The 24,287-nt window shown below is 39.5% G+C and overlaps 1 protein-coding gene across 1 annotated transcript in view; it reads right to left on the bottom strand.

Moving 5' to 3' along the window:
- Positions 1–1,710: 1,710 nt before the first annotated feature.
- SASH1 (SAM and SH3 domain containing 1) overlaps positions 1,711–24,287 on the bottom strand; it is a 518,758-nt gene continuing 496,181 nt past the window's right edge. The window contains 9 exon segments of the mRNA XM_019612896.2: positions 1,711–5,505; positions 6,287–6,418; positions 7,985–9,117; positions 14,727–14,840; positions 17,599–17,749; positions 18,465–18,674; positions 19,517–19,686; positions 20,783–20,918; positions 23,548–23,691. Coding sequence (XP_019468441.1) covers positions 5,245–5,505; positions 6,287–6,418; positions 7,985–9,117; positions 14,727–14,840; positions 17,599–17,749; positions 18,465–18,674; positions 19,517–19,686; positions 20,783–20,918; positions 23,548–23,691 — 2,451 coding nt within the window. The 3' untranslated portion in view covers positions 1,711–5,244.

Raw genomic sequence — 24,287 nt, 5'->3', positions numbered from 1 at the left:
GAACTTCAGAACAAGAGATTAAAAAAAAAATAGTCCTAGTTAAGTAAATGAAAGAGAAAATATCATGTGATGAGGGCATGAGAACAGATGATAAAATAAGCACTTCAAGATGATATAAACTAAAAGGAAGACTGGTATACTGCCCTCTGGTCACCTCTGTGGCATTCTCTGATGTTGAAGAGGGATGGCAATTAGCAAGTGCAGCCTTCATAACAACAGCTTACCTTTGTGTGATGGGGGCTTACACGTGAACCTTCTGCTCAGACACAGTTTCTTTCTAGAAGTAGCAGAAATTTCATCACATTTCTTCTGTATCTCTTTTTCTGATGCAAACGCTTTGTTGTGAAAAGAGAACTTTTAGAATAAAGGAATTGCTTCACATGTGCTGGGGGGTGGCTGCATTTGTTTTTGGCAGTCGTGGTGGTGTTTAGCACACATTTGGATGAAACCAGCAAAATGCTGAGAGCAACAGATAGGGGCTTTGTGTTCCAGCTGCTCCCAAAGCAATCCTGGACCAAAGAAGTCTTGGAAGGGAAGCAACACTCCTTCCAGCTGCAGAAATGGCAAGCGCTCTGGCTTTTCATGTCTTTCAGTGTTTGTTTTGTTTTTATTTCTATTTTGTTACTTGAGAGACTCCTGGAAACGGCCTGCGTTGGAGCCAGCTGCGGTCCACAGAGGCTGTCTGAATGCTCTCCCCCAGCCAGCAAAGCAGTGCCCTCTGCTGCACGAGCACAGCAGCAGCCTGGTCCTCGGCTGAACTGGAAGATAATCAGAGGGGGGGGAAAAAAGTCATCCTTACTGCTTGCTGCCTCGTTCTCACAAACCACTTGCAGCATTGAACAGTTCTGATGGGAGCGCTGCTTGAAGGGAATGGGAGATTCGGCTGTCTGGACCCAGCCCGAGGGATGGGTTTTCTGTTCGTTTTCTCCTCGAGCCCTTCCCAAAGCTAAGCCTCTGGTTAGCATCGACTCAAGCAGGCACAGCCTACCCGGTCACTTTGGGCAAAGATCCATAAAGAATGAATTTCCAGGTACGGTACACAGGAGTGGCCACTGGTGTCGCCAAGGGGACTTGAGAGCACTAATTACTAATTGTACCCATTAATTATCCACCAAGTTTAACCACAGCAACAAACGCAACCACACCAAGCAAGAAGGAAGACACATCCTAAGGCTTCTTTGCTCTGACACCTGGACACTGGCATCTTATTACAGACTGCAGACATGATTGACCTGCAGGTGTCAGAGCTGCCCTCATCCAGTGCGAAGTGCCAGCCCAATGCTGTGGAGATGCATTTGAAAACCAGGCTGGAAATCCCCACTTTCAAGCAAGTGCTTGAAAATGTAATACAACCCCTGAGAGATTTGTGCTCCTGCATGCTTTATCTCTCTCCACCAATCTTTAATTATTTCATTGTAAATTGGGAAAGCTCCCAATGGGAGACTGCAGAGATCTCTCACCCAGACCTTCCTAAGCCTAGCAGCCAGACATTAAAGGTATACAGGAGACAAAGACCCAAACCTCGTCAAGCCATGAACACAGCAAAGGCAGCTCGCAGCACCGAACATAGACTTTTACTTAGCTGTAGATACGTACTGAGAATGCTTACACTGTGAGGAGCTGGGGTAAGAAATGAAACAGCCACACTGCTCCCACACCAGCAAGTAGAAGATCTTTTAGCTACATTAAGAACCACAAAATAAAAAGAGAGACCAAAGAAATTTATTTATTTTTTTTATCTATGAACAGTATGACATATAATTATAGACAAGTTTTGATACACAGGAAAACCCTTTTGTCAACCATTTGTTTTGCTAAATGAAACAGCACAATAATCTTTACACATTCATATTTTGTTTTTCTTTTTTTTTTTCTTTACAATACACAGCTTTCTTGGGTTGAAGCAAACTGCAGGACATATTGAGTACTGGTATATTACAGCTACTTTACATCATATAAGAACAGCAAATGGAGAAAAATAAGTTATTTAAATATTGATTTCATATACAGAAAGTGCAACTTTGTTAGTTGTTACATAACTTGTTTGACAGTTTTGATTCCCCAAAGGGTGTCAATTAAAGATAAAAGTATCTTGGACCAAAAGTATTATTTATTCTAAAAATAATACAGTACAATTGCACAGCTGTGACTTGGTGAATCGACCTATTGCTGCTCTTAGAGATGATGACCTGTTAGAATAATGCAGTTATTATAACATTTCTGATCATGCTCCCAGTCTGCACTCAAAGCCAGGCTCTTAAAAAAGAGCACAGAGACGATCTGGGTATTAACAAAGAGTTACTGAGGGAAGCTTACATTTATGAGAGCATTCTGTAATATTTTGGGCTTGCTGCTTCTTACCATTAAATAGCTATCTGAGTTACAATGGTACAATGGACAGATGCGTAACGTCATTAGCCTGAGCAGAGCACGTTAGGATTCCAGCAGCAGGTTTCTTTTGTGCTTCCCGAGAGTCAAAGAGTGAACTTTTGCTTACTGTACTGAAGGGCTGCAAGGAAATGTAAGAGGTTATGGCTCTTTACCACACTGCCTCACCTGCGTGGGGAATGCCACAGGTCACTGAATCCACAGCAGGGAAGCTCGAACACTGAAAAGCTTAAGGCTTTTTTAGATTAAAATAGAAACTAAAATTATAATTCAAGTGGGGCCACAGAGAGCAGTCTTAAAAAGAAAAACAAAGCAGCTTTTAGAACTCACAAATCTCAGACTGCTCACTCTAGTGCTGGATGGGTAGGATTTGGTTTCCCTGGGCTGTGTCATGGAGTTACAGAGTGTTTGGCACACGGGTTTGGCTTATTCCTGTATTTCTCCTGTTATTAACTGAGTGGGAGTAATTAATATGGGAGAGCTTTATTACGTGACTTGCCTTTCCTGTAAGAAGAAATGTTTCCCTTCTTACTGCACACAGCCAGCTTGGACTTCTCCTTTGCTCCAAGGAAGGCTGTTGTGTACTTGCTTTCACCCAATACTGGTCCCTGCCAGTACTCCCAGGAAGTCTCAGTACTTTCCTGCTTGCTGATAGTTAACATGCAAACTTCAGAGAGGAAATGACAAATCATTATTATTAAAAAGGCAACGTACTTTTTCCACATTTTCTTTAAATTTTCACCAGTGGTGAAAAGCATCTATGCTATGTGTTTCCTGGTGCTGTCACATTAGAACAACTGATTTATGCACTAGGAGAACATTATTAGAAAAAGACTTGGAAGAATTGTGTTTGAGAACAATTCCAAGTGACAGCAGTGAGTTAGCTGCCTTCACATGATGACGTGCTTCTGGATGCAGACTGAATTCAAAGCTGATGCTATAAGCACTCAACAACTCTGAAACTAGGAAATGAACCTAACACAGGAGCCAAATTAATTGTCATCTGTAGTAAAACATGTAGTTCATCTGACTTAAAACACAGCCATGTAAGTATCATACATAATAAGGACTGATGTAGTAAGCAAAGCTCTCCACTCATCAATCTGATAGCATTTGATCAGGAAAATTAGTGTTATTAGCTCAATACTGGCGTGAGATAACTGAGGCACCAGACTGTGAAGTGACTCATCTGGTTCTATACATAGAAAACTATAGTAAACTGATGTCAGAACTGATACTGGAAGCAGTCTCACTTCCCAACCTGCGCCCATGTTTCTGTACTTCACTTTGCCTGCCAGAGTAAAGCTTGCTCTGCCTTCCATGGAGCACGTGCACTACAAGGAAGCTAAAGGATAAACCGTACAGAGAGCCCAAATTAAAAAAAATAGTAATAGGTTATTCATGATAATCTGTATTTGGTATATAAATGTGTCCCCATATATAAAAATAAAATCTGTTGTTAGCCACATATGTGAATATGTTTCACAAGGATTTAGGCAGAAAAATATAGTGAAAAAATGGCTCACCATAAATGCCAGCACACTGCTCTCTCCCAGTGAGAGGTAACATTAACATTCAGACATGAAAGATACCAACTGTTCTAAAATCACAGTGTAATTCATAAGACTCTATAGGATTATTTTTTTTGTCCAGGCAATGGAATTACAGAATCTCAAGATTTCTTTGGGACATAATTTGCTTTTTAGTACATTTTTTTATCCCCCACAAGTGATTTTTAATTTGCAGAAACCCGCTGTTTGGAATCGATACGGTCAGGATACCAAGTCAAAGCTGCAGCGTAATGATTGACAATATAACACAGTACACAGAATATGACTAAAATGAAAAGCAGTTACATCTATACAAGGCAGTATATTTTGGAACTGTTTAGTAACAACAGTAAATGCAGACTGTAGTGGACAGGAAGTCAGCCTCACAATCGAAACCTAGCGTACCCCTGCATTTGTAAAAGCATCTATACAACATGTAAGATGTCATGACGAGGCAATTTATAGAAGCTACTTAAGCTGAATATCACCCTAAGTGCAGCTTATGAGTGATAGGTTGAAACAAGGCTTGGGAAGCATGAGTACAGGTAAGTGAACATTAGGTAACTGCTTAAAAGCTTGTTTTAAGGCAAATAAAAAGCAGATTGCTAAAAAGCAGTTATAAAAATGACTTCAGTTCTGTACAAATTAAAAGAAGCTTGCTCCTAGGGTTAACTGCATTGGAGTGACAGAGATGGACCATACTGTAAATTAACTTCAGTCCATTGACTTTGGCCTAGCTAAAGGCTTTGAGGCGTACTGGGACCTATATCAAGCAACAGCAAAGATGACCATGAAAGAGGGGTATGCATTTAGCTCTAGACCACTAAAAAAAAAAAAGGCATTTGCCAAATAGCTTCTACTGGGACTTGCACCTTGATTTGTACATGGTCTGTAGGACTGACTCCAGGTATCTAGATGTACGGAAAGCCCCCAGCCTAAGCACTTCTCCACAAACACAGTGCCTATTAGCAACACTTTCACAAACTTGTGGAAAAGCAGGTAAGGTCCCTTAATTCCCTGAAGCTGTCTGATCTCAGGCCAGCCCTATGCACTTTATGAAACAGGAATACTTTACAAGGGAGCGAGGGGGGAGGGAAGTACCACATCTGTGTTACCTGGTGGTTGCTTCTCTTCTCCTTCGGTTGCCAAAGACAGCAATTGAAACATTTCATATCCTCTGAAGAAGCATTCTGCCTGTCACTGGGAGCCACTTCCTTGATCCCTTTAGTTATGTAAAGTAATTAGGACAAAATTGCAGGAAGAAGCAGTGGGTTCTTGACTAGGCAATGTCATGCCATGGAGCATGTTAAATTGCGTCTGGATCGAGAGGTTTGAAGAGTCTTGCTGCTGCCAGAAGCTTGCTTATGTGCCTTTCCTCTGTGATGCCAGCTTCCTGAAGGCAAGTTTGTGACAGAGAAGGCACTTTGCTCAGTGTGTTGAACCCTGCTTCTGTGAGTGGGCTGGAATACATGGGTAGGCCAATGGAAATCAGCCAGTCAGATACAGAGGTGATAAGTCCTGGTGATACAGGTTTTCGGCAAATTTCAGTGAGCCCTCCACTTGGAATCTGGACAGAAAAGAAGAAAAAAAGAAAACAACACCTTCACGTTAAACATACTGCTTGTTTTACTGCAAGTCTTCTGTTTTTCTTTCAAGCTGGCAGAATTCAACAGCAGATGTATCAGTTTTTCTCTCTCATGCATGCCACCTGTAAGTATGAGTGGTCTGTGGGCAGAAAGGTTGGGCAGGAGCAGTGGTAGCAGTTTGGGCAGATGCAGGGGGCAGCAGTCAGTCACTTGGACAACTGTCATGTACCATTCTGAATTCATCTGAAACCACTCAAAAACACCCAGTGAGGAGTCAGTCTTCCAAGGTTGATCCATTCCAAGCTGATCCAAGGCAAAAGGATACTAACTTTATTACCTCCCCAGACAGACCAAGCTCTTTTATGAACAGACATGAAAGCTTTTGATAGCTGCCCTCTTCTGATTTTTCTAAGAAGAAGAGTGGAGAATAGTGTATTTTGAGAAATGAAAAAGGAGTACAAAACCTTTTAGATATCAACACTGAACTGTTCAATGTATGCCATTCTTAGCAAGCATTATGTCTACTGGCAATCTCCTTAGAATCTCCAAGGAGTCAAAAAACAAAAGAGGGGGTCATCCACTCTGTTTTCAATTGCTAGTTGTTCTCCTTAAGGGCAGGATCTACTGTCCCTGTAGTACCCCTGTAAATGTTGCTCTTGCTGAGTAGCACTAAGACTCAAGAGATAGCTCCCTTTACCAGTAGTCAGTGCTTTTTAGAAGTCTGCTCATAATTAAGAAGCTTGGGTTTAAGGAAATACTCACTGCCATGCGATGCTGCTTCCTCAGCTGCTTTACCCGGATTTGGTCCATGTTTGCAGCAACATCCTTTTCAGGCTGGTCTAAGTCCTCAGAGTACCTCTGTACCAAAGCCTCAGGAATGCCACAGCGACCATGCTGAATGTTCCCAGCCAGCCAAGAAGACAGGTGAAAGAAGTGCATCAGTACAGAGTAATCAATGCAAACGAAGAAGCATGGGATGGGAGAAAAAAGGATTATTTCTTCAGATTCATAAAATGTTATTTAGCCATAAATGATATCAGTGCAATGGTGTAAAAATAGCAGTATACATCTTTCATGAGCTTTAAGATCAGTTCCAGCCTCTCTGAAATCTACAGCAAAATTCCTGTTACACTTAAATTTGGGATGCTCCCAAAGGCCATGTTTTTAGATTTCAAGCTACTGAGGGGTAACTCATTTTCATTATGATATCTGGATAATTTTCTGAGGTTTGGTTCAACCAGTTAGCTGATGTGATCCTTTGACTAGACGTTTCCTGATTCTTTTAGTGGCTGCATGACAGAGATGCCTAATCTCCAACAGCAGCGACAGGGCAAGAACTTCCGGAGACAGACTAGTGACAGCAAAGTTTACATTGAACATCTCTTAAATTCTCATTTGCTCTATTCACATCTCCTAATTAATTTATTCTTCACATGAAGACACTTTCCTCAGTTTGTGTTAACAGTATGTTGTTTGATTTATAAACAAGCTGTTACTATATATACATTCCCTACCCGGGTTAGATACAGGCAAACTAATACTTCTTCCTATGCACTATACCACAGCAGTTAGACCACCTGTCCAGTTGTAGTGCAGAACTCTCCCTGGCAGCTCCAAGATGACCTACTCAGGGGCACCACCTAACGACAAAAGATTTGTGAATCAATCAGCAACTTTATTTTGAATTGTCATGTTTCCTAGGCACCAAAAGCTACAGGCTTTTACAAGCTTAGTAATATTCTCCCTTGTGGCATGTGATATGTGGCATGTGATATGTGACATGTCAAAATTTGGCTGAGTTTTTGGAAGGGGTTAGAAGCATAAAATTAATCCGAGTCTGCTGCTGGCTCAATTCTGCTTTTGTAGGGTACATGAGAGGATGGTCCAGAAAAACAAGAAATGAATGAGCCTTATTTACTGACAACGATACTTCTCCTGGGATATGGGAATATTGCTGTGTTCTGTTCTCCCTTCTAACACTGCTCATGCATTTTAGCCAGTGACTCTTCCAAGAAAACTGAAAAAGCGATCCTCGAAGGACTGGGAGTTAGAACTCCCTCCTTCCCAGAAGTATGTCCTCATCACTATGCTATCAACTCATACTTTCTTGAAAACGTAACATCTACATGACTTTCTTCTTTGGCTCCACTTGCTCCACTTCCCTACAGTAGCAACAAAAGAGACGTTTTCACGCTCAGTGCCACCATGGTACTGGTGGCCCGAAAAGCTGAAGGCTCAAAGTGTGCCTGGGATATCTCAGTCTCTCTGCAACACATCTAAATGGTTACTTTAGACATAAGGCCTGATAGTAAAGTTAGGCATAGTTATAGAATATCTTGTGTCTTAATGATTTATAGTTTATGCAGGCTGGTTATTCACAAAACTATGACAGATACGATAAATGAAAGATTAGCCCTTACAACACTGGTAGAAAACACTGAGGCAATGTGCTCCACTTACCTTGTCTGAGTATGGTTCTTCAGTAAGATCAATACCTTCAGACTGCAACTTGTTTTCTATTACCATTTCCAGATCCATTCCTCTGCTACAAGAGACCTTCCTTGCTGAAGCAGGCCCTAGCTTTACCATGTGCTGCTGAACACTTTTAGTCTCTGGTTGCTCCAACAGCCAGGGTGGCAGTGAGCTAGGAGGGGTGCTGGGCTCCTGTTCAGATGTCCTATGGACAGGCACTCCATGAAAATCAGTGGGAGTGGATGCACTGGTCTTTTTTACTGGCAAACATGGTGCTTCTTGACTTAAGTTGTTCCCACTGGCGGTCATGGGAGGATGATATAATCCATTAGTAAGGCGTTCTCGGCATTTTTTGGCAGGAACAGGTGGTGGCTGAGAGGGATTTTTTGGTTGCATTCTTGTCTCATTTGTGCCTTTTTGCTCAGCTTCTAGACCTCCCTTGAGGACCGGAGCATAGTCAGCCCGTGCAAGGTCATGAAAGCCCATACTCTGTATTTCCAGAGGTGTCCTTGTTGCAGAATGTGTCACCAAGGCAGCCTGAGCTTCACAGTGTTTCACGGGGAGCGGAAAAGGTTTCCCAACTGCACTCTCCATTACAGAGCACTCCAACTCCTTACCTCTACACTTCTGAGAACGAGCAGCTGCTTTACCCTGCTTAGGCATCAAGTTATCGACCATACAACTGCCCCCACACGACTGAGGTGGCAGGGCAGATCCAGTTGCCTTTTTTGCTGTATCCAGTGAATCCTGAGCAAAATAATCTTTCTTGCTACTGTCTTGTAGATTACTATTGGAATCTCCCTGGAGATCATCCAGGGATTGAGATCTTGGCCATACATCCACACTCTGGGGGCCATCCAGAGTTTCATAGCTCCGACAGACAGCAACCGGTAAACTTCTACGGTTCTTCTTCAGACCCATAACAGCTGGGGGTTTCACAGAGCTCTTCAGAGCACGATGCACACAGCTCAACCGACCTTCTTTTTCTCCTTGACGTAGAGTTTCTATTGACTTGGTCAGTGGGAGTGTAGGATAATTTGATAGCTGGTGTCTGCTGAAGTCTTTAAAGCTATGCTCACTTGATGATTTTGAGGGAAGAAGACAAGTTCTTCGAGTCTTACCTAGAAGCAAATAGATCGCAATCCATCATTAAAAAAATCTACTGTGTACTAATAGTGGATCAATTCTAAACAACTCTGAAACACAATGATTCACTGGCTTTTGTTAACTCTGAACGTATGAGAACTCAGAACCATTTTAAGCATATGGATTTCTGAGCTTTAGCTTTACTAACGAAGAACTGATAATTACTATCAAGTAAGGAAAACATTTTAAATAATTACTATCCCTTCCATTCTTTTAATGAAAAATTATCCCGTAGCTAGACCTGACATCCTATAGTTGATAAATTAACAAGATTGACCCCATGCAAAAATAACTCCATCAATCTAACCTTCTTCTCCACTTTTCTAATTCATTTAGGATGGTGATAATTATGTTTATTGCCCAATTAAGTTTACTAGATTGCTCAGGAATGCTTTAAAAAAAAAAAATCACATTTATTTGTTTTAATTACACAGCTTGCCAGCAATGTTATTTCATCTTTTAAGTAAACAACAAACTATTTTCAGTGGCAAATCAGAAAGCAATAAGGTGTTGGGAATACTGGTGTTGCACCAATCCCTTTGTGAAGCTGCTTTTAGGCACAAAAGTTTTATGGAAAAAATATTATACTATGAAACAGAGAACGGTCACAAAAGAAAGTTTCTAGAGTGACAAATCTTAGCGTTGTTCTCATGTCACATGCCTTCTCAGAATGGAAGGTCTCAGAAGCATGATGTGTTATTATATCATTGAAGATGAAATGACCTGAACCAATACAAACCACATGTCCTTTCTAAGTTTTACTTCATATTTTTTATGAGATATGCACCATCACTTTTAAACAGTGATTCTATCAAACCTGCTTGATAGAAAAATTCAGATCTCATTACTGTATTCATGAGTATGAAATACAAGGTCATTTCTCCAATGCCACATAAATACATATCTTTCACAAGAAGTAAGCTTGTCTCAAAGCAGACAGCCCCTCAGAATGACAGCACATCCTGAATAATTATTTTCTTCTAGAGACAAGGACACTTTTCCTCACCTACAGTAAACTTTCTAAAATAATGACAGATAGCTAAAGCTTGGAACTTCTTTTTCCAGAATGTGTGTGGTGGAAGCTTGGTCTAAATGCTATCAAAATCCCATTATGGCAATTAATGGGTCATTTACTTCTTTAGATCTGAGAACTTTTGCTAGCTTAATTCAAATTAAATTAATCTTGTGTACTTTTGAGCAACATATGCTTTCCTTTCATGCAGTTTGCCTCCAAAACTTCATCTCAAAAGAAGCTTAATGCTTTGTTTCTGAATAACATACATTACTTTCTTTGAATACGGATGCTAACATACCTAAGTCTTACTTAAGAATATCCTATCTCCAAATCTCCTTTTAGAAAAAGAAAACACCTGGTTAACCTAAAAAGGGAAAAAGCTTACTTTCTGTTCTCTGCTCAAGGAGTTTAAAACCAAAGCATTCAGAAAAACTAGAAGTAACATCAACTCCCTTTACTAAAGAAAAATAAGGAAATATTCCCTCTCAAAAGGGAGTTGGCCACATTTGCTGGTATGCCAGCAGAGTTATTCTGTGTAAAATCAGTGTGTGTCGACAGTGGTGAATACAAGCTTACAAGAACTCCTCTCTCAGAAGCTGTACAGACCATAGTTCAACTGAAGCTAAATATCATCATTTCCCCAAATGCTAATAAAGATATATTACACATTGAGTTGGTTCCTCTATTACTACCTTGTGTGCAGGTAACTTAGAGAAGCCTCACTGCCTTCTGAGAGTAAATTACAACCACATTAAAAAGACATATTTAAGAAACATTACTTTGTAACATTAGTGCCCCAGATACAAATGTCAATATATAGTGAGTATGGAAAGGAGTGTTTCCTCCATTACTCGTATTTTCTATTACAAGCCAAACTTTTGCAGCAATTCATAGAATCACAGAGCAGGAGTTCAGAATGTAATTTTGCTTATGTAGATTTAAGTCATGAGCAACAGCAGTAGGACCACTGCGACAGCTCTTTTTCTAGCTATTCCTTCCTCCCTCCTGACTGGCAGGTGTAATTTCATCATGCTCCTAAGAAATTAAGAAAGGAAGGTAATCAAACAGACTTTTGGTTATATTTAGTTGTTTTCATAAGGTGGGAATGTATATTTACAAATGTCAAATGTAACATTCCCTTCATATCTCATAAAACAAACAAAACCCCAAACTACAACAGTTAAAGTGTATAGCTATTGAAGTTTTAAACACATTTTTAATGTCAGCATTTTTGCTAGTGATTCATTCTTATGATTCCCTGATATTGTCAGTCTAATGCCATTCACAGTGTTGTCAGCCACAGGAGCATTTCTGACTTAAATACGTGCAGAAGGGCATAGGAATCTGAGTGAAAACTAAAATAATAACTGTGATCCTTACCCCAAATTAATGAAAAGTTTGTACAGTTTTCAGGTTCAGATCAAGTTACAAGTATACTTCACCCTTTTATGTAGCACTATGCTGCAGTTTTTGTTAGATAAAGCACCTCACTAATAGCTCATACTGTTAAGAGTACAGAGAACAAACCTTTCAATTCTCTGTCATCATCTGCCTCAGAAGAAAGGAAATAATCTTTCACAGTATTTCCAGAGATATTGGAACTACAAAAACAATTTTTCAGTGTTTTCTTCAGTACATTTTCGGTGCAGAAGATCACCCTCAAGGAATTAAGTACACAAAACCAGACACAGCATACCTTCAATGGCCTGTATAGAGCCCAGATTTTATTAGCTTCTTTTTGCCCTATATTTCTGTTTACATTTCAAACAGCTCTACTGACACAATGAAGATGATGGTGCCAGAAACAATTCTAGCTCAGTGCTTTTTTAATTAATACAAACTAGTAGAAAAGCACATTGTATTAGGCCACCTTTTCTGTTGCTTCCTTTTCTGATTAATTAACACTGAACACTTAAGTACTGTGGATGCCCAGTTGGCACTACAGTAATCTGGCTTCAGTTCCTGAATAAATCCTACCTGATAAAGTCATGGTTTGTCTGCCTCTTCAGCTCCCTGCATATGAAATTGCTATTGTCTTTAAATCCTTCCCCTCCTTACAAAACTATGCACCGCAACAGAAAAAGGTTCAAAGAGCATGCATGACCAGAGATATGATATATAATGAATAATTAACAGGATTTAGACTAGAAAATAGATGACTTGAGGAGCATGAGGTCTATACACAGACACTGTTAGGTATGGAGGCTCTAAGAAGACAAGGGATTTTCATAAAAAACAGATTAAGGAAAATGGAACGCAGTGAACTGTACAAAATTCAGGGAGTCTTTAAATTCCTAAATGATTAATTCTCCAAAAGTGCCCTAGGAAGCCTCAGATATAACTTACACTGTCCTTCTTGATACCTGCTTTTGGCTGATTCCTGAAAGAAGTAGATTTCTGATAAGATTTCCAAATGTGTCTTGGACAGAACACTTGTATATATGAGAAGCCCAATAACTGCACCGTAGCACAATCTAAAGTAGAGCTCTCTCTATGCCTCTTTTTGAACTGAAAACTGATCTAAATAGACTGATGATAGGATCCTACATAGCTGCCTTCTGCTCTTATTTTCTTCCTGTCTAGAACTGAATAGGTCACAAAAACTATGTTCTCTGCAAATTGGAATAAAATCACAATACTGCCCTAAGTATTTCAGCAACGAGGTCCAGAGAAGTAACTAGCTGAATTATACCTGTACCACTGCCAGCAAACCAGTATACGGCAAACCATTTTTAATCCATACACTAAGTGAGATGAATGACTGAACTGATGCCAAAAGGTACAACATCAGCCCAGAGCAGGGCGCTACTCACTAAAACATTATGTAAAATAATTCTCCAGGAAATGTGAAGATCAATTTCTTCTCACAATGCATTTCATCTTCCTCTTTATGAAAAGCACTTCATTATTGCCAATCTACACATTACAATGTTTATCCTAGACAAATTATTATCCTTGTTTTAATAGACAAGCATCCAACTTATTTTGAAAACAACATGCGTGTAAGCATTTATGAGCTTTGCAAAGAAGGTGGGAGCACATGCCAGATTAACCATCCCTGACAAAATATCTGAATGAATCCCATACTGAACATTCCTCTCATCATGTTTTTCAAAACAATTGCTAAATACATTTTTGAGCAAAACAATACAGAAAGCCATAGATGAAAAGCAATATAAAAGCCATTAGCAGCATTTCACACTCTGCAAAACTCAGATAGAAATTATAGGTTAAATGTAAGAGTAAGTATCTAAGCAGAAAGGCAATAACAATTGCTTTCTAAAGATTTTATTATATTAAAATAAGGAAAATGTACAAGCAGCAATTTAATGTCAGTGCTGTAGCTACCATTATGATGGCATCTAGAGATAAAAAGGAAAGAAAATTGTCACACATGCCATATATGTAGCTATGATTACATTTCAGTATGCCTACTGCATTAGAATTCATGTTAAAAAAAATTCCCTCTGCTTTCAGGAATTTAGTATATTGCTAATTTCAGGCACACAGCTTCAAAGCAAATTGCAATCTTCTTCAATAAACAATTACCTCTGAGTGGCAGACTGACAGAAAATGCCTAAGGTAAATGAAAGATCTTTAGTTCTTACTTTAAATGTAAGAAATGGCTACTGAAGGGAGCACACAGTGTCTCTGTTTATTTTGTTCTTGGTTTCTTTTTTATATTTATTGTTCATGTTAGTGATGAAACCAGGATGTCTGAGGCCAAACCAGTGCTCAAAAGCTTAAAGTGATAATGCCAAACACAAGTGTGACCCTTGTTAAACTTTCTAATTTCATCCCTTTTAATATTTCATCCTTAGTCAAGTATTTCTATTAATTGTGCCACTCCTCAAATAACACAATAATCATAGAAAAGAATCTCTATTATCAAATGTTTCCAGTGCATCACCTTCCAAGGATGAAAGATAAGGTAATTTAAATTGACAGCATAAGAAGTTCTTTCTTTATTGCTGTTCTTTTTCTCACCAACTTTTCAATTATTTAACTTGCTAACCACTCATTCATACACTAAATAGTCCTAAATTTGTGCAGCTGGTCTCTTATCAGACGAGAATGCAATGTGTAACCTGAGTAGATAATAAAAATCATAATAATAAGCAGCCTAAACCACAGCACGTTTGTTATGAACTGCTTTTGTATAGTTTTAGAAGAAATTCTCCTAAGCATAGTGTAGCTCAAAGACTTTTCCACTGCCAGCGGTCCCTTAGCAAGGCTAAGCAGAGCAAGCCTCATGAGGCATGGCTGCACGGGACTCCGATAAAGAGTGAAGAAGTCAGAAATGGCAGAGACAGTATCTCTTGTTTTAAGATCATAAAAAAATAGAAAATGATTTGTGAAATGTGATTTGTTATCTATCAGTACAAATAAATACATTAGAAATGATAAAAATGAAAACCAATGACCCCAACGAAGAGGGAAAGAGGCAGGCAGAGTAAGGAAGAAACTCAAGCGTGAAGTCATAAGCTAGGAACAGGAGCACAAAGCATAAGAATTTATCTACTGAAAACAGCCTATGAGGATTGTAAGGCTTGTTGCTGTTGTTAATACCATTCTCCAGGTTTTCACTGCTTTCATAGCAGCCAGAATCCCGAGGAGAGCATCCAGCTAGGCCTTGACCTTCAATGAGAAGTTTCTCCTGAGATCCTGACTGGTCGCTGTTACCTAGAGGAAATGAGAACGTGGTGAAAATAGAGGCAAACAGAGACTTCAGCTGAACTTCTCAACCTTCTGTTTCTAATATTATTTTCACTGTTAGAACAACTATAGTAGATCAGATTGTAACAAAAAAGTGAGCATTAGCAACAACCATCACAAAGGGATAAACATTGTCTCAGGCATTCATCTCGAACAGCACAGCCTCTACTTAAGTTTCAAAGGGCAATGCACCACACAATGAATGAAAGCAATAAGAGCTGTGTGTGCCCCTCAGCTGCTCCGAGTACAAGTCCTACAACTTAAAACCACCAAAATCCATTTAAAACGAACATAGAATTGTAGGGATTGGAAGAGACCTCTGGAGATCACCTAGTCCAATCTGCTAAAGCAAGTTTCCTACAGTATGTTGCATAGAAAAGTATCCAGGTAGATTTAGAATACCTCCAGAGAAGGAGACTCCAAAATCTCACTGAGCAGCCTGTTCCTGTGCTCTGTCACTCTCAAATAAGTTTTTCTTTATGTTCCTATGGAACTTCCTATGTTCCAGTTTGTGCCCTTTGGTCTTTGTTCTGTCTCTGGGCAGTGCTGAAAAGAGCATGGCCCTGTATGTTTGATTCCCACTCTTTAGATATTTAATAAATATTGATAAGATCCCCTCTCAGTCTTCTTCTGCCCAAGCTGAACAGACTCAGAGCTCTAAGCTCTTCCTCATAAGGGAGATGCTTTAGGCCCCTTATCATCTTTGTGGCTCTCCACTGGACTCTCTCTAGAAGTTCCCTGTCTTTATCGGATTGAGGAGCCCAGAACTGAACTAAGCCCAGTACTCCAGATGTGGCCTCATCGGGGCAGAGTAAATGGGGCAGATAGCTTCCCACAACCCACTGGCCATGCTCTTTTTAATGCGCCTCAACTGCCATGCACTCTATGTTTCAAAGTTTCCACAAAACAAAAGCAAAAAGTATCATGGAGAATGAAATAAAGTTAAAAAAAAATTAAAAATCCTAACCCTGACCTATTTTTTTGTAAGGAACCAAGAGGAAAGATCAGGAATAAGTCTGGTAAAGTTACATAATGCCCCCCTAACGGAATAGGGAAGGGACAAAGGAGAGACTGGTTGTAAAAATTCCTTCTTCCCTTGGTCAGGAAGGCAGCACTCAAATGTGATCCAGCGTAGGCTGTATAGACTGGATTCTGGGAATTCATCCACTGTATTCAGTTGGAAACCATGTTTTGTAAAGGGACTAAATCTGGATTTGAAGATACAAACTTTATGATGCAAGGATTCTGTTTACGTTACATTCTCTGCCCCACCCCGTCGCCCCCCCCAAAAAAAAATTACTATTTTGATTTCTATTCTAAGCAAATGAAAGGTAATTATGGAGTAGAAAGAAGTGCTTCTGCTCCTCCCAGGTTCCAGCAGTCAGGCTTCCACTCTTTCTGCTCATCATCCTGACTTGGAGTTGGAATTCATACTTTCCAGCCACCACATCAAATAGTTCAGGTTTTCAAAACAAAATTGAAGGTCCCTAAAAAAATGATTACTTCTGAGAAGTGACCATTTTAAACAAATCTGAAAATGTTAAAAAGAAACTCATTAGGTGGCAAAAAGCTACTTTGATTCTCATGACAAAAATCCAATTCTGCAGTTGCTGTTTTACTAGTGTGTGGCAAAAGGCATAGAAAGTCTGGATGCCTCTCTGTCAAATAAACAAACTACATGTCAGCAACAATTTGGGCCACAAAGCACTCACTCTCCATTATAACAGAATTAAGTATTTCCCACTTAATAAGCAACTGTTTAAATTGTTACTATGGCAGTTTCAGCTAAAACAGAGGATTTTGCACAGAAGCAGTGGAGACAGTACTTCCAGAATTCATTTCACTGATTCTGACTTCTGGGATACTACACTTCTGCCAGTATTTAGGGATGGAGGGGAAATTCAGTATATCATAGCTTGCTTCAACTAGGTACTGAATGCACTTGCATTTCTGTCTCAAGCAAGACTTGCTTTTCAAATAAATGGTTCTACTCTACCATGGCTCTTGGCTACAACATAGACAGTAACCTGCTTCCTTCTGTGCAGGAATGATCCTACTCAGTTTAACTGTCAGGGCTTACTCTGCTTTCTATTACCTTTACAACTTGCCTGAGACCATCTGCACTACAGGAGAGTTGCACTACTGCATATTAAGCAGTTGGGCCTCTGCCCTTCACTCTTTGCACCTGACCAATCTTTTCTCCATTTGAAAATCGCTGCATTGTTGCATGTGCAATTTACGGCTACCTGTGTAATCTTGTAAATCAGACAGGACAAGAATTATATACATGTGCAGACAAAACAAGACAAAGATTAAATCACATTATCCTTCTCTGCAGAATTCTAGGCTTTGATGTTTTTCCCACCCTTGATAACCTTAATCTCTTCTCTCTAGCAAGAAGTCTCTTCTTCACTGTTTGCCTTCCCTCAGCTTCCTATTTACAGTAAGTTATGTCAAGATTTATTCTTGAACATCAGTATTCTAACATATAGGTGATGTAATTTGACATCATTTGAATAATCTGGGTATGCAAGGCTTACATAAACAAAGAATTCTGGCAGAACAAATACAAGTCTTAAGTCATTCCTCAAAAATCTAAATGTTGTTACCCAGGAAGACCCTGGAAATGACTAGATTAGGATAAAAATGTCAAAATCTGGGAACCAGTTCTCTGCTGTAAGGGTTTCTAAGCTGGTAGAGCTCCAACATCCAACATCCCACGTACTATCATATTCCTGTAGATGTTCCACGGCTGTGAGGAGAACAGCTCTGTGCTCAGGATCTCGGATGTTCAGTTCATCCAAATCCTCTTCTTCTAAAAGCTTAAAGGTATCCAGATCTTCATAACCATTGAACAGAAAAGTGGGCATGTGCTCCTGTATAAGATGAAAAAGGTAGAACAGAAAAATGAGCTACTAGGCAACATTCAACTTACTTTGGCAATAGAAGTATTAGGGGAGATTTTCACAATCAGCAAAAATAATAATAATAATAAAAATTCAGTAATTTCACAAATGGAAAATATAACAGCAAAATTATACGATTACAGCTTGTATAAAAATTGCTCAAAGTTCAGGAAAGTAGCTGTGTCAGACTAGAATGCTATACATGTTTTTGTATTTGGAATGTATTGCATTACCTGGCCTGGGCAGCACACTACTCAGATGCACAAGATAGCACAGCTCTGTACAAGCACACTACAACATATTAACCTAAGCCACATTCATTTATTTCCAGCCCCCCGAATAAGATCATGGAAAATAACCTGCTCTTAAATAGCATAATTATGGCTCTGCTTTTGAAGAGTGTTAGCTTTTAGCCATTCTACATATGGACTTACAACTACAGAGTGCTCTCTGGGCACATACAACCTGCCCAACAACAATCTTACAAGCCAGCAGCACTTCATCAAGCCTGATGGGAGTTTCTGCTTGGCCTTAGCTATTTTCATTTTGTAGCTAAGACCTGACTGTTAAGTAGGGTCACGTTCACATTATCAATCTGATGAACAACTTCAAAAGTAACAAATCCAAAAACGTGGCCCTCATCCCACGAGCAAAACTGAAGGGTAAACAGAGAGAAAATGCAGACCTTTAAGTTGATGCGATCCAAGAGATCCTCAACTGACTTGGGTTGGGGTGGTCTGCTTTTTCGGCGTCTCCTGGTGGGCCGCTTCGGCTTCTCTTCCTCTTCATTTAACACATCCACATAGATAAATTTGAAAGTGCCAACTTTGTTGTTCAATAGGCCCATCCAAGTGCCCATGGGGGGTTTGCTGATAATATCAATGATATCACCTTTCTGCAGACCAAAGATGCAAGAAAGTCAATGAGGCACGTTCTGTGATGGATGTTCAGGCAAACCCACCACCTTCCCTTAGTTTTTAATGTACATAGAATGGACAAAGCACAGTACACAGCAGGGAAAAAACTCTTCAGTTTTCAAAAGCTTGATCAGACCTTTTGCAAGGATATCCCACTTATACTCTATCCACAAAGGGAACAGTGACAAAAGAGAATTAGGTGACATGACTAGGTTCACAGAGCAAGTCAACAGTAGAACCCAGAATGGACCACCACTCTCCAGATTCAGAAACCTGCTTGCAGTCCAATTTGTACAGTTGTCTCTATGTGGTGCAACTGCCTCAAACTGGTGCAAATAAGAACAGTCTCAGACCACTCAGTGTATAAGGACACAAACCTTGCACAAGTGTCATTACAGCTCATGGTTGAAATTCATTATTTGAGATGTCTCTAAAGGACACTGTATATAGGTACAACCACATTTCTTCCACTGATTTTGAAAATAGTTCTACTGATTGACTAGTCCGATGCAGAAGGCAAAGTATGTTCCCCATCTTTCAAAGAAAAGTCTCGCAAAAGACAAATTACTGTGAATTACATGTATTTTTGCCCAGAAACCAAAGCTGCCAACTTGTGTGGAAATTTTAATACATTCTGCAACATTTTGCTGTAATTTGAGCAACTCTTTAATGCAACAGAAAAGACGAGTTAAGAAGCTTAAAAAGCCCCACGTGTAGCCTCATTAGAAGAGAAAGATTTGTACAGCTCTCACAAAAAATTCTTAAAGTAAGAGCTTTGCCTAAGTAAACATATGGTCCCTTAAAAACAAACAGCTGCTACCTTGAGCTTCAGAGAGTCTGTATCATAAGGACTTGGAGTAAAATCAGTGTGAACCCTTGCTCTTCCACAGAAAGGTCCTCTGTAAGGAGGTTCTTCGTCATCCCCATCTTCTGATTTCACACTCTCCCTGTTGCTGGTTGAGGAATCTGTTGTACTGACTGTCTGACCACCTAAGCACACGTGAGTGACAGACATTATCAGAACACACTAGAAGAATCTCTTCATTAAGAAAGTTCATTAACAGAGACAAGTTCAAAAGAGCAGTCAGAGCTTCCTAGGAAATGTGGATTTTTTTTCTAGAAAACATTATGGAAGTTAAAACTCCTTAAATGTTATTTCTTAGACATACCTGTGATGGGAAGGTTAGTTAATCTACTTTGCACTCCTGTTTTCCCAAATTCATCTCCTCGATATTTAACTGAGGAGTTGATTAACTACTGCCTCATCTGTAGTACACCACAGGCAATGCCATCTTTCTGCAAAGTTTTGTCCATTAAAAAAAAAAAACAACATACCGATGTGAGCTTTGAATTCTGTCTAAAGGTTTCTGAACAACCTTCATGGCTAGTTTTCTGGCAAAAATTTGTACTGATGTTAAAAAGAAGATTTTCAGAATACACTTTCAGTTATTTAAAAATTGAACTTTCTCTTCAGTGTTTTTCCCCAGAATGTTCTTGGCTTCTATTAGTAATTCACAGAAGCAAGTTCACCCCATCTGCATCCTGCCTGAGTTCTGTGTTACACTAGAGACAATCTTAACCAGAGAGGTTTTAAGTAATACTTATCTATCTAGTTAATGAGAAAACCTTAACGTCTCTCTGGAGGGAAATGCAAAAAAACAAAAACAAAAAAGCCCAGCAGGAGTTCTCAAGAGAAGTCTAGCATAAAGATATGCCTGTCCTCTAGTGACCCTTTATCTGGAATGGAAAAAGCACTCTCACTGCACTGTTACAGGCGAATGGCTGTAGCTCTCACTTAAACCAGCTGTATTACAACAGCAGGAGCCTGCAGATGAAGCCAGAAAGAACCATTTCACTTTTCCATGGCTCTGTATAAATGCAGAGCAAAAACAGTCTGCACTGAACAGCTTATAGCCCTTCGTAAAACCTTAGTGATTAACACTGTTTGTTTGTTTGTTTTGTTGTTGGTTTGTTTTTTATTTATAACCACTGCCCCTCCTTTGCTTTTCTCTGATTCTGTTTACTGCGGAGATCTTTGTTCCTTGCAACCACAGAAATGGAGCAACACAATTACAACAGAACTTACTCATTGAGCTCTGACCACTTAAGGAACTCCTCAGGCTCTCAACTGAGCCACCAGCTTTCAGCTTGGGCTTGTCCAGGGAGTCAGTGTCTGGCGGCGGCGACTGTGGAGAACCTGGTATGACTCCAGGGCTCGACTCCTGAAAAGCATTGAATCATTTTGTTTGATAAAGGAACATAAGCACTGACAGGAGCTGCTCATTCACATTTGGAAACTTCTTGTATTTTCCTGCTCTTTACCAGACAGGAGGAAAGCTTTTACATTTATCAACTTAATTAGCGGTATTCAGCTGTGGCAGACACCCCACTTCATTAGGCATGATGGCTAGCACAGCAGACTGAAAAAGCTAGAACTCTAAGTAGAAAGAAATAATACAGGAAACTCCAAATTCAAAGGTTTAAAAACTTCTTTTTTTTTAAATCAGCACTACTTGCCAAACAGCTCAAGTTGAATTCAGTTTTCTGAGTCAGGATTATTTACAAGGGTGAATACGAACAAATCAGACAATACAAATCAGACACCCAGCAAAGTATGAAGGCTGCCTTGAAAGCAGTGCCTCTTCTTTTATTGCACTGCTACAGCAGTAGATGTTGAAGCTCCCCACCAATATTCCATTACATTTTGCTGCTGTGTGACAGACAGCAGCAGAGGGGCAGTCTGAAACAATGGCATCTGACGTGGAAGTGCTGATGAAGCAAAGGTGTGGAACTTAATTCCTCCACACAGAAAAACATCCAGTGGATGTGAACACAGTGGAGATTGTGGGTGGTGCATTTCAGCAGTGGTGACAGTAACGTGAAAAGCAAGCCAGGATCTGGATAGCCATGCAGATTTTGATGACTGTGGTATGCAGACATTCCTTCATTGTTGGCAAAAATGCATAACAAAAAGTGATGACTACACTGAAGAATAGTATGTTGTACCTGCGAATTTGCTCTATCAGATAGAGTTATTGTGCTCTTTATACCTATTGTAATTTCCACAGAAATAAACAGGAGGTATTACTTTCAGAGTGACCCATGTACATTTTTGCATGTAAGTGATATTATTCTTCATTTATCAAGGAAAGCTCAAACTAACTAGGAAATGAGGACGATGCATAACATAGATAATACACATAAACATAAATGCATTGAGAAATTATTCTGCTACATACGCAATAGGCAAGCAATTTCTTTTTTCGTTCAGTTAAGCACTGCAGAAAATCCAAACGGTCTTTCCTAGCCTGAAATTCTGTTAGCCACTGTGACACACAGTTAAAGCAAAGCAGCAGATTATTTGTTGCCAGAGCAATTTTTGCTTGTTTTCATTGAATGCAGGCTGGCATACTGGCATAGTTTGAGTCATGCAAGAAAAAGAATATTCTAAAATGACTGTGCCAAGAAGCTGGAAAACAAAAGCAGCTTAACTTGCAAGCAAAAAAAGTTTTTTTGTGTTGATGTGCTGAAGCTTTTAGATGAAATCTATTATTTGCATGCTGCACAATCATCAGAAAAAAACTCATCACAGCATATGACTTCAGAGGTCAAGTCAACCTTGGAGAAAGCTAGAGAGCACAAGTGTTGCTAACCCACTGTAAACCAATTTCTCACTGTATCTCTTCCTTAGGGAGAGTTTCAAGACGGGCACTTTAAGGCCAGTCAGACATCAAAGCATTTTAAATCATACCATTAGACAAAAATGTCTTAAATATACCTGAAATGTAACCATAACCGTGGCACTGTCTCTTGTTATGAACAAGTAGGGCTAACAGTCCCACAGGGAAAGGAATTCTAATGTTGCTGTACTTCGCACAGATCTGGTCATCTATCTGCCTACTGTGCCATCTCCAGATTGTGCAGTTTGGAGTTGTTATTCTGAATCTTATTAATTGTAGCTCCTTCTATGCCCAACAGTATTTTGCATGAATACTGAAATTCTCTCTGGTGCAGCATGACATTTCCGTTTCCATTTCTGCTCCTCTGACTGCAAGCAATCCTGGCTATCCAGCAACTGGTAAGAGGCCACTTGGGGGCAATGTCTGCCAGAGAAAGCTCTGCTATTACTTACACATTTCAATGGTTTCCTAAGCTATTACTTACACATTTCAATGGTTTAAACAAATACTGGAGAGTGTTTGACACTCCACCAGTATGAAGAATCCAAACTATGTATCAGAAGGGATGTTTACAGAAAAAGACAGCAATTGTTCCTATGCCACTAAAATTCAAAGTCTTCTTTACAATTAATGTACTTCAAGTTTGCCTTTAAGAAAAATTCTATAATGAAAGAATAAAATCTTCTGCGGGATGTCTCTTCTGACTGCATTGTGCATTGGTTTTAATAAGCTGCTACAGTGAGCAAGCTATGATGGAAAACATGTAACAGTACAGAGGCACTGTCAATGTGAAGTTACGCTGGGATTTTAAACTAAGGTGTAAATTGCAGATTAATAGATATTTCTTTGACCCTGTGTCACTGGCCAGTTCTCCTAATAAATAATGATGATAGGCAAAGAGATGGAAACATAGAGCAAGATGTGTAATGCCATCAAACTACAGGCTTCTGCTGATGAGCTATTTGAATGAAAATCTGAAAATGCATTTTCATGGTTGTGCTTCTGTAAGAAACCATTTCACAGTGAGGGATTTCATGAGAACATAGGAACAAGCCACAGCACGTACTCTTGCTAGAAGTTTCTTTACATATGCTTTGTAATACCTTGAAGCATGGTAATCAATATTGATTATCACTTCTGCTAAATAGAGTCCTCTGCAGATCTTACATACCTGCTCAGACAGAGAGCTGCTGTATTTTTTAGACATCCTTTTCTTCATAGTTTCTTTCACAGATTTTACCTTTTTACCCAGAGATATACGGGAGGCAGAGGGTGATTTGATTACTTCTTTATAAACAAAGTCGCCTTCTTTGCCCTGTAAAATAAAAAAGGATTTATGCCCACAAAATACAGAATATAATTTTTTGACTATCCAGCAGAGATACCCAGGCCTACACAGGATGCCTCCTGTTTACTGCTTTAAATTCACTTTTGAAATGTTGTGCTAGCACTGTAACAGTTTGCCCTACCTTATTCTTAAGGCCTAATTGGTAATCTTTTCTGTAGATACTGTGTAGATGGTAGTGGGCTGTGTTAGCATGCCTTTATTCCTTTGAGTTTCAAGTAAGCAGGTGATCTGACAAGAGAACTCAACAACTTCAAGCTAAGCCCTACCGATGGGACACACAACAGCAGCTTCTTCTCACGTGGGTCAGTATTGTAGTATTACAGCTTAACATGACTCAGGGTACTTTTGAGACACTAGCGATATATTTATGTGTGAGACACTAGCCCTATATATATATATACACACACACCTTTATATATAGATATACATACATACATACACACCTTTATTTGGCTACTCAAATTTACCTTCTATTTTCAGACAGGCAATCAGCTAACCTCTCTTGATGAGCATTTTTATGGTTTTACTGTGAACTATTTAATTTAAAAAAAAAAGACAAAAAT

Source organism: Meleagris gallopavo, chromosome 2, assembly GCF_000146605.3.
Source record: "Meleagris gallopavo isolate NT-WF06-2002-E0010 breed Aviagen turkey brand Nicholas breeding stock chromosome 2, Turkey_5.1, whole genome shotgun sequence".
Classification (NCBI taxonomy): domain Eukaryota; kingdom Metazoa; phylum Chordata; class Aves; order Galliformes; family Phasianidae; genus Meleagris; species Meleagris gallopavo.
This window is presented reverse-complemented; position numbering and strand designations above follow the sequence as displayed.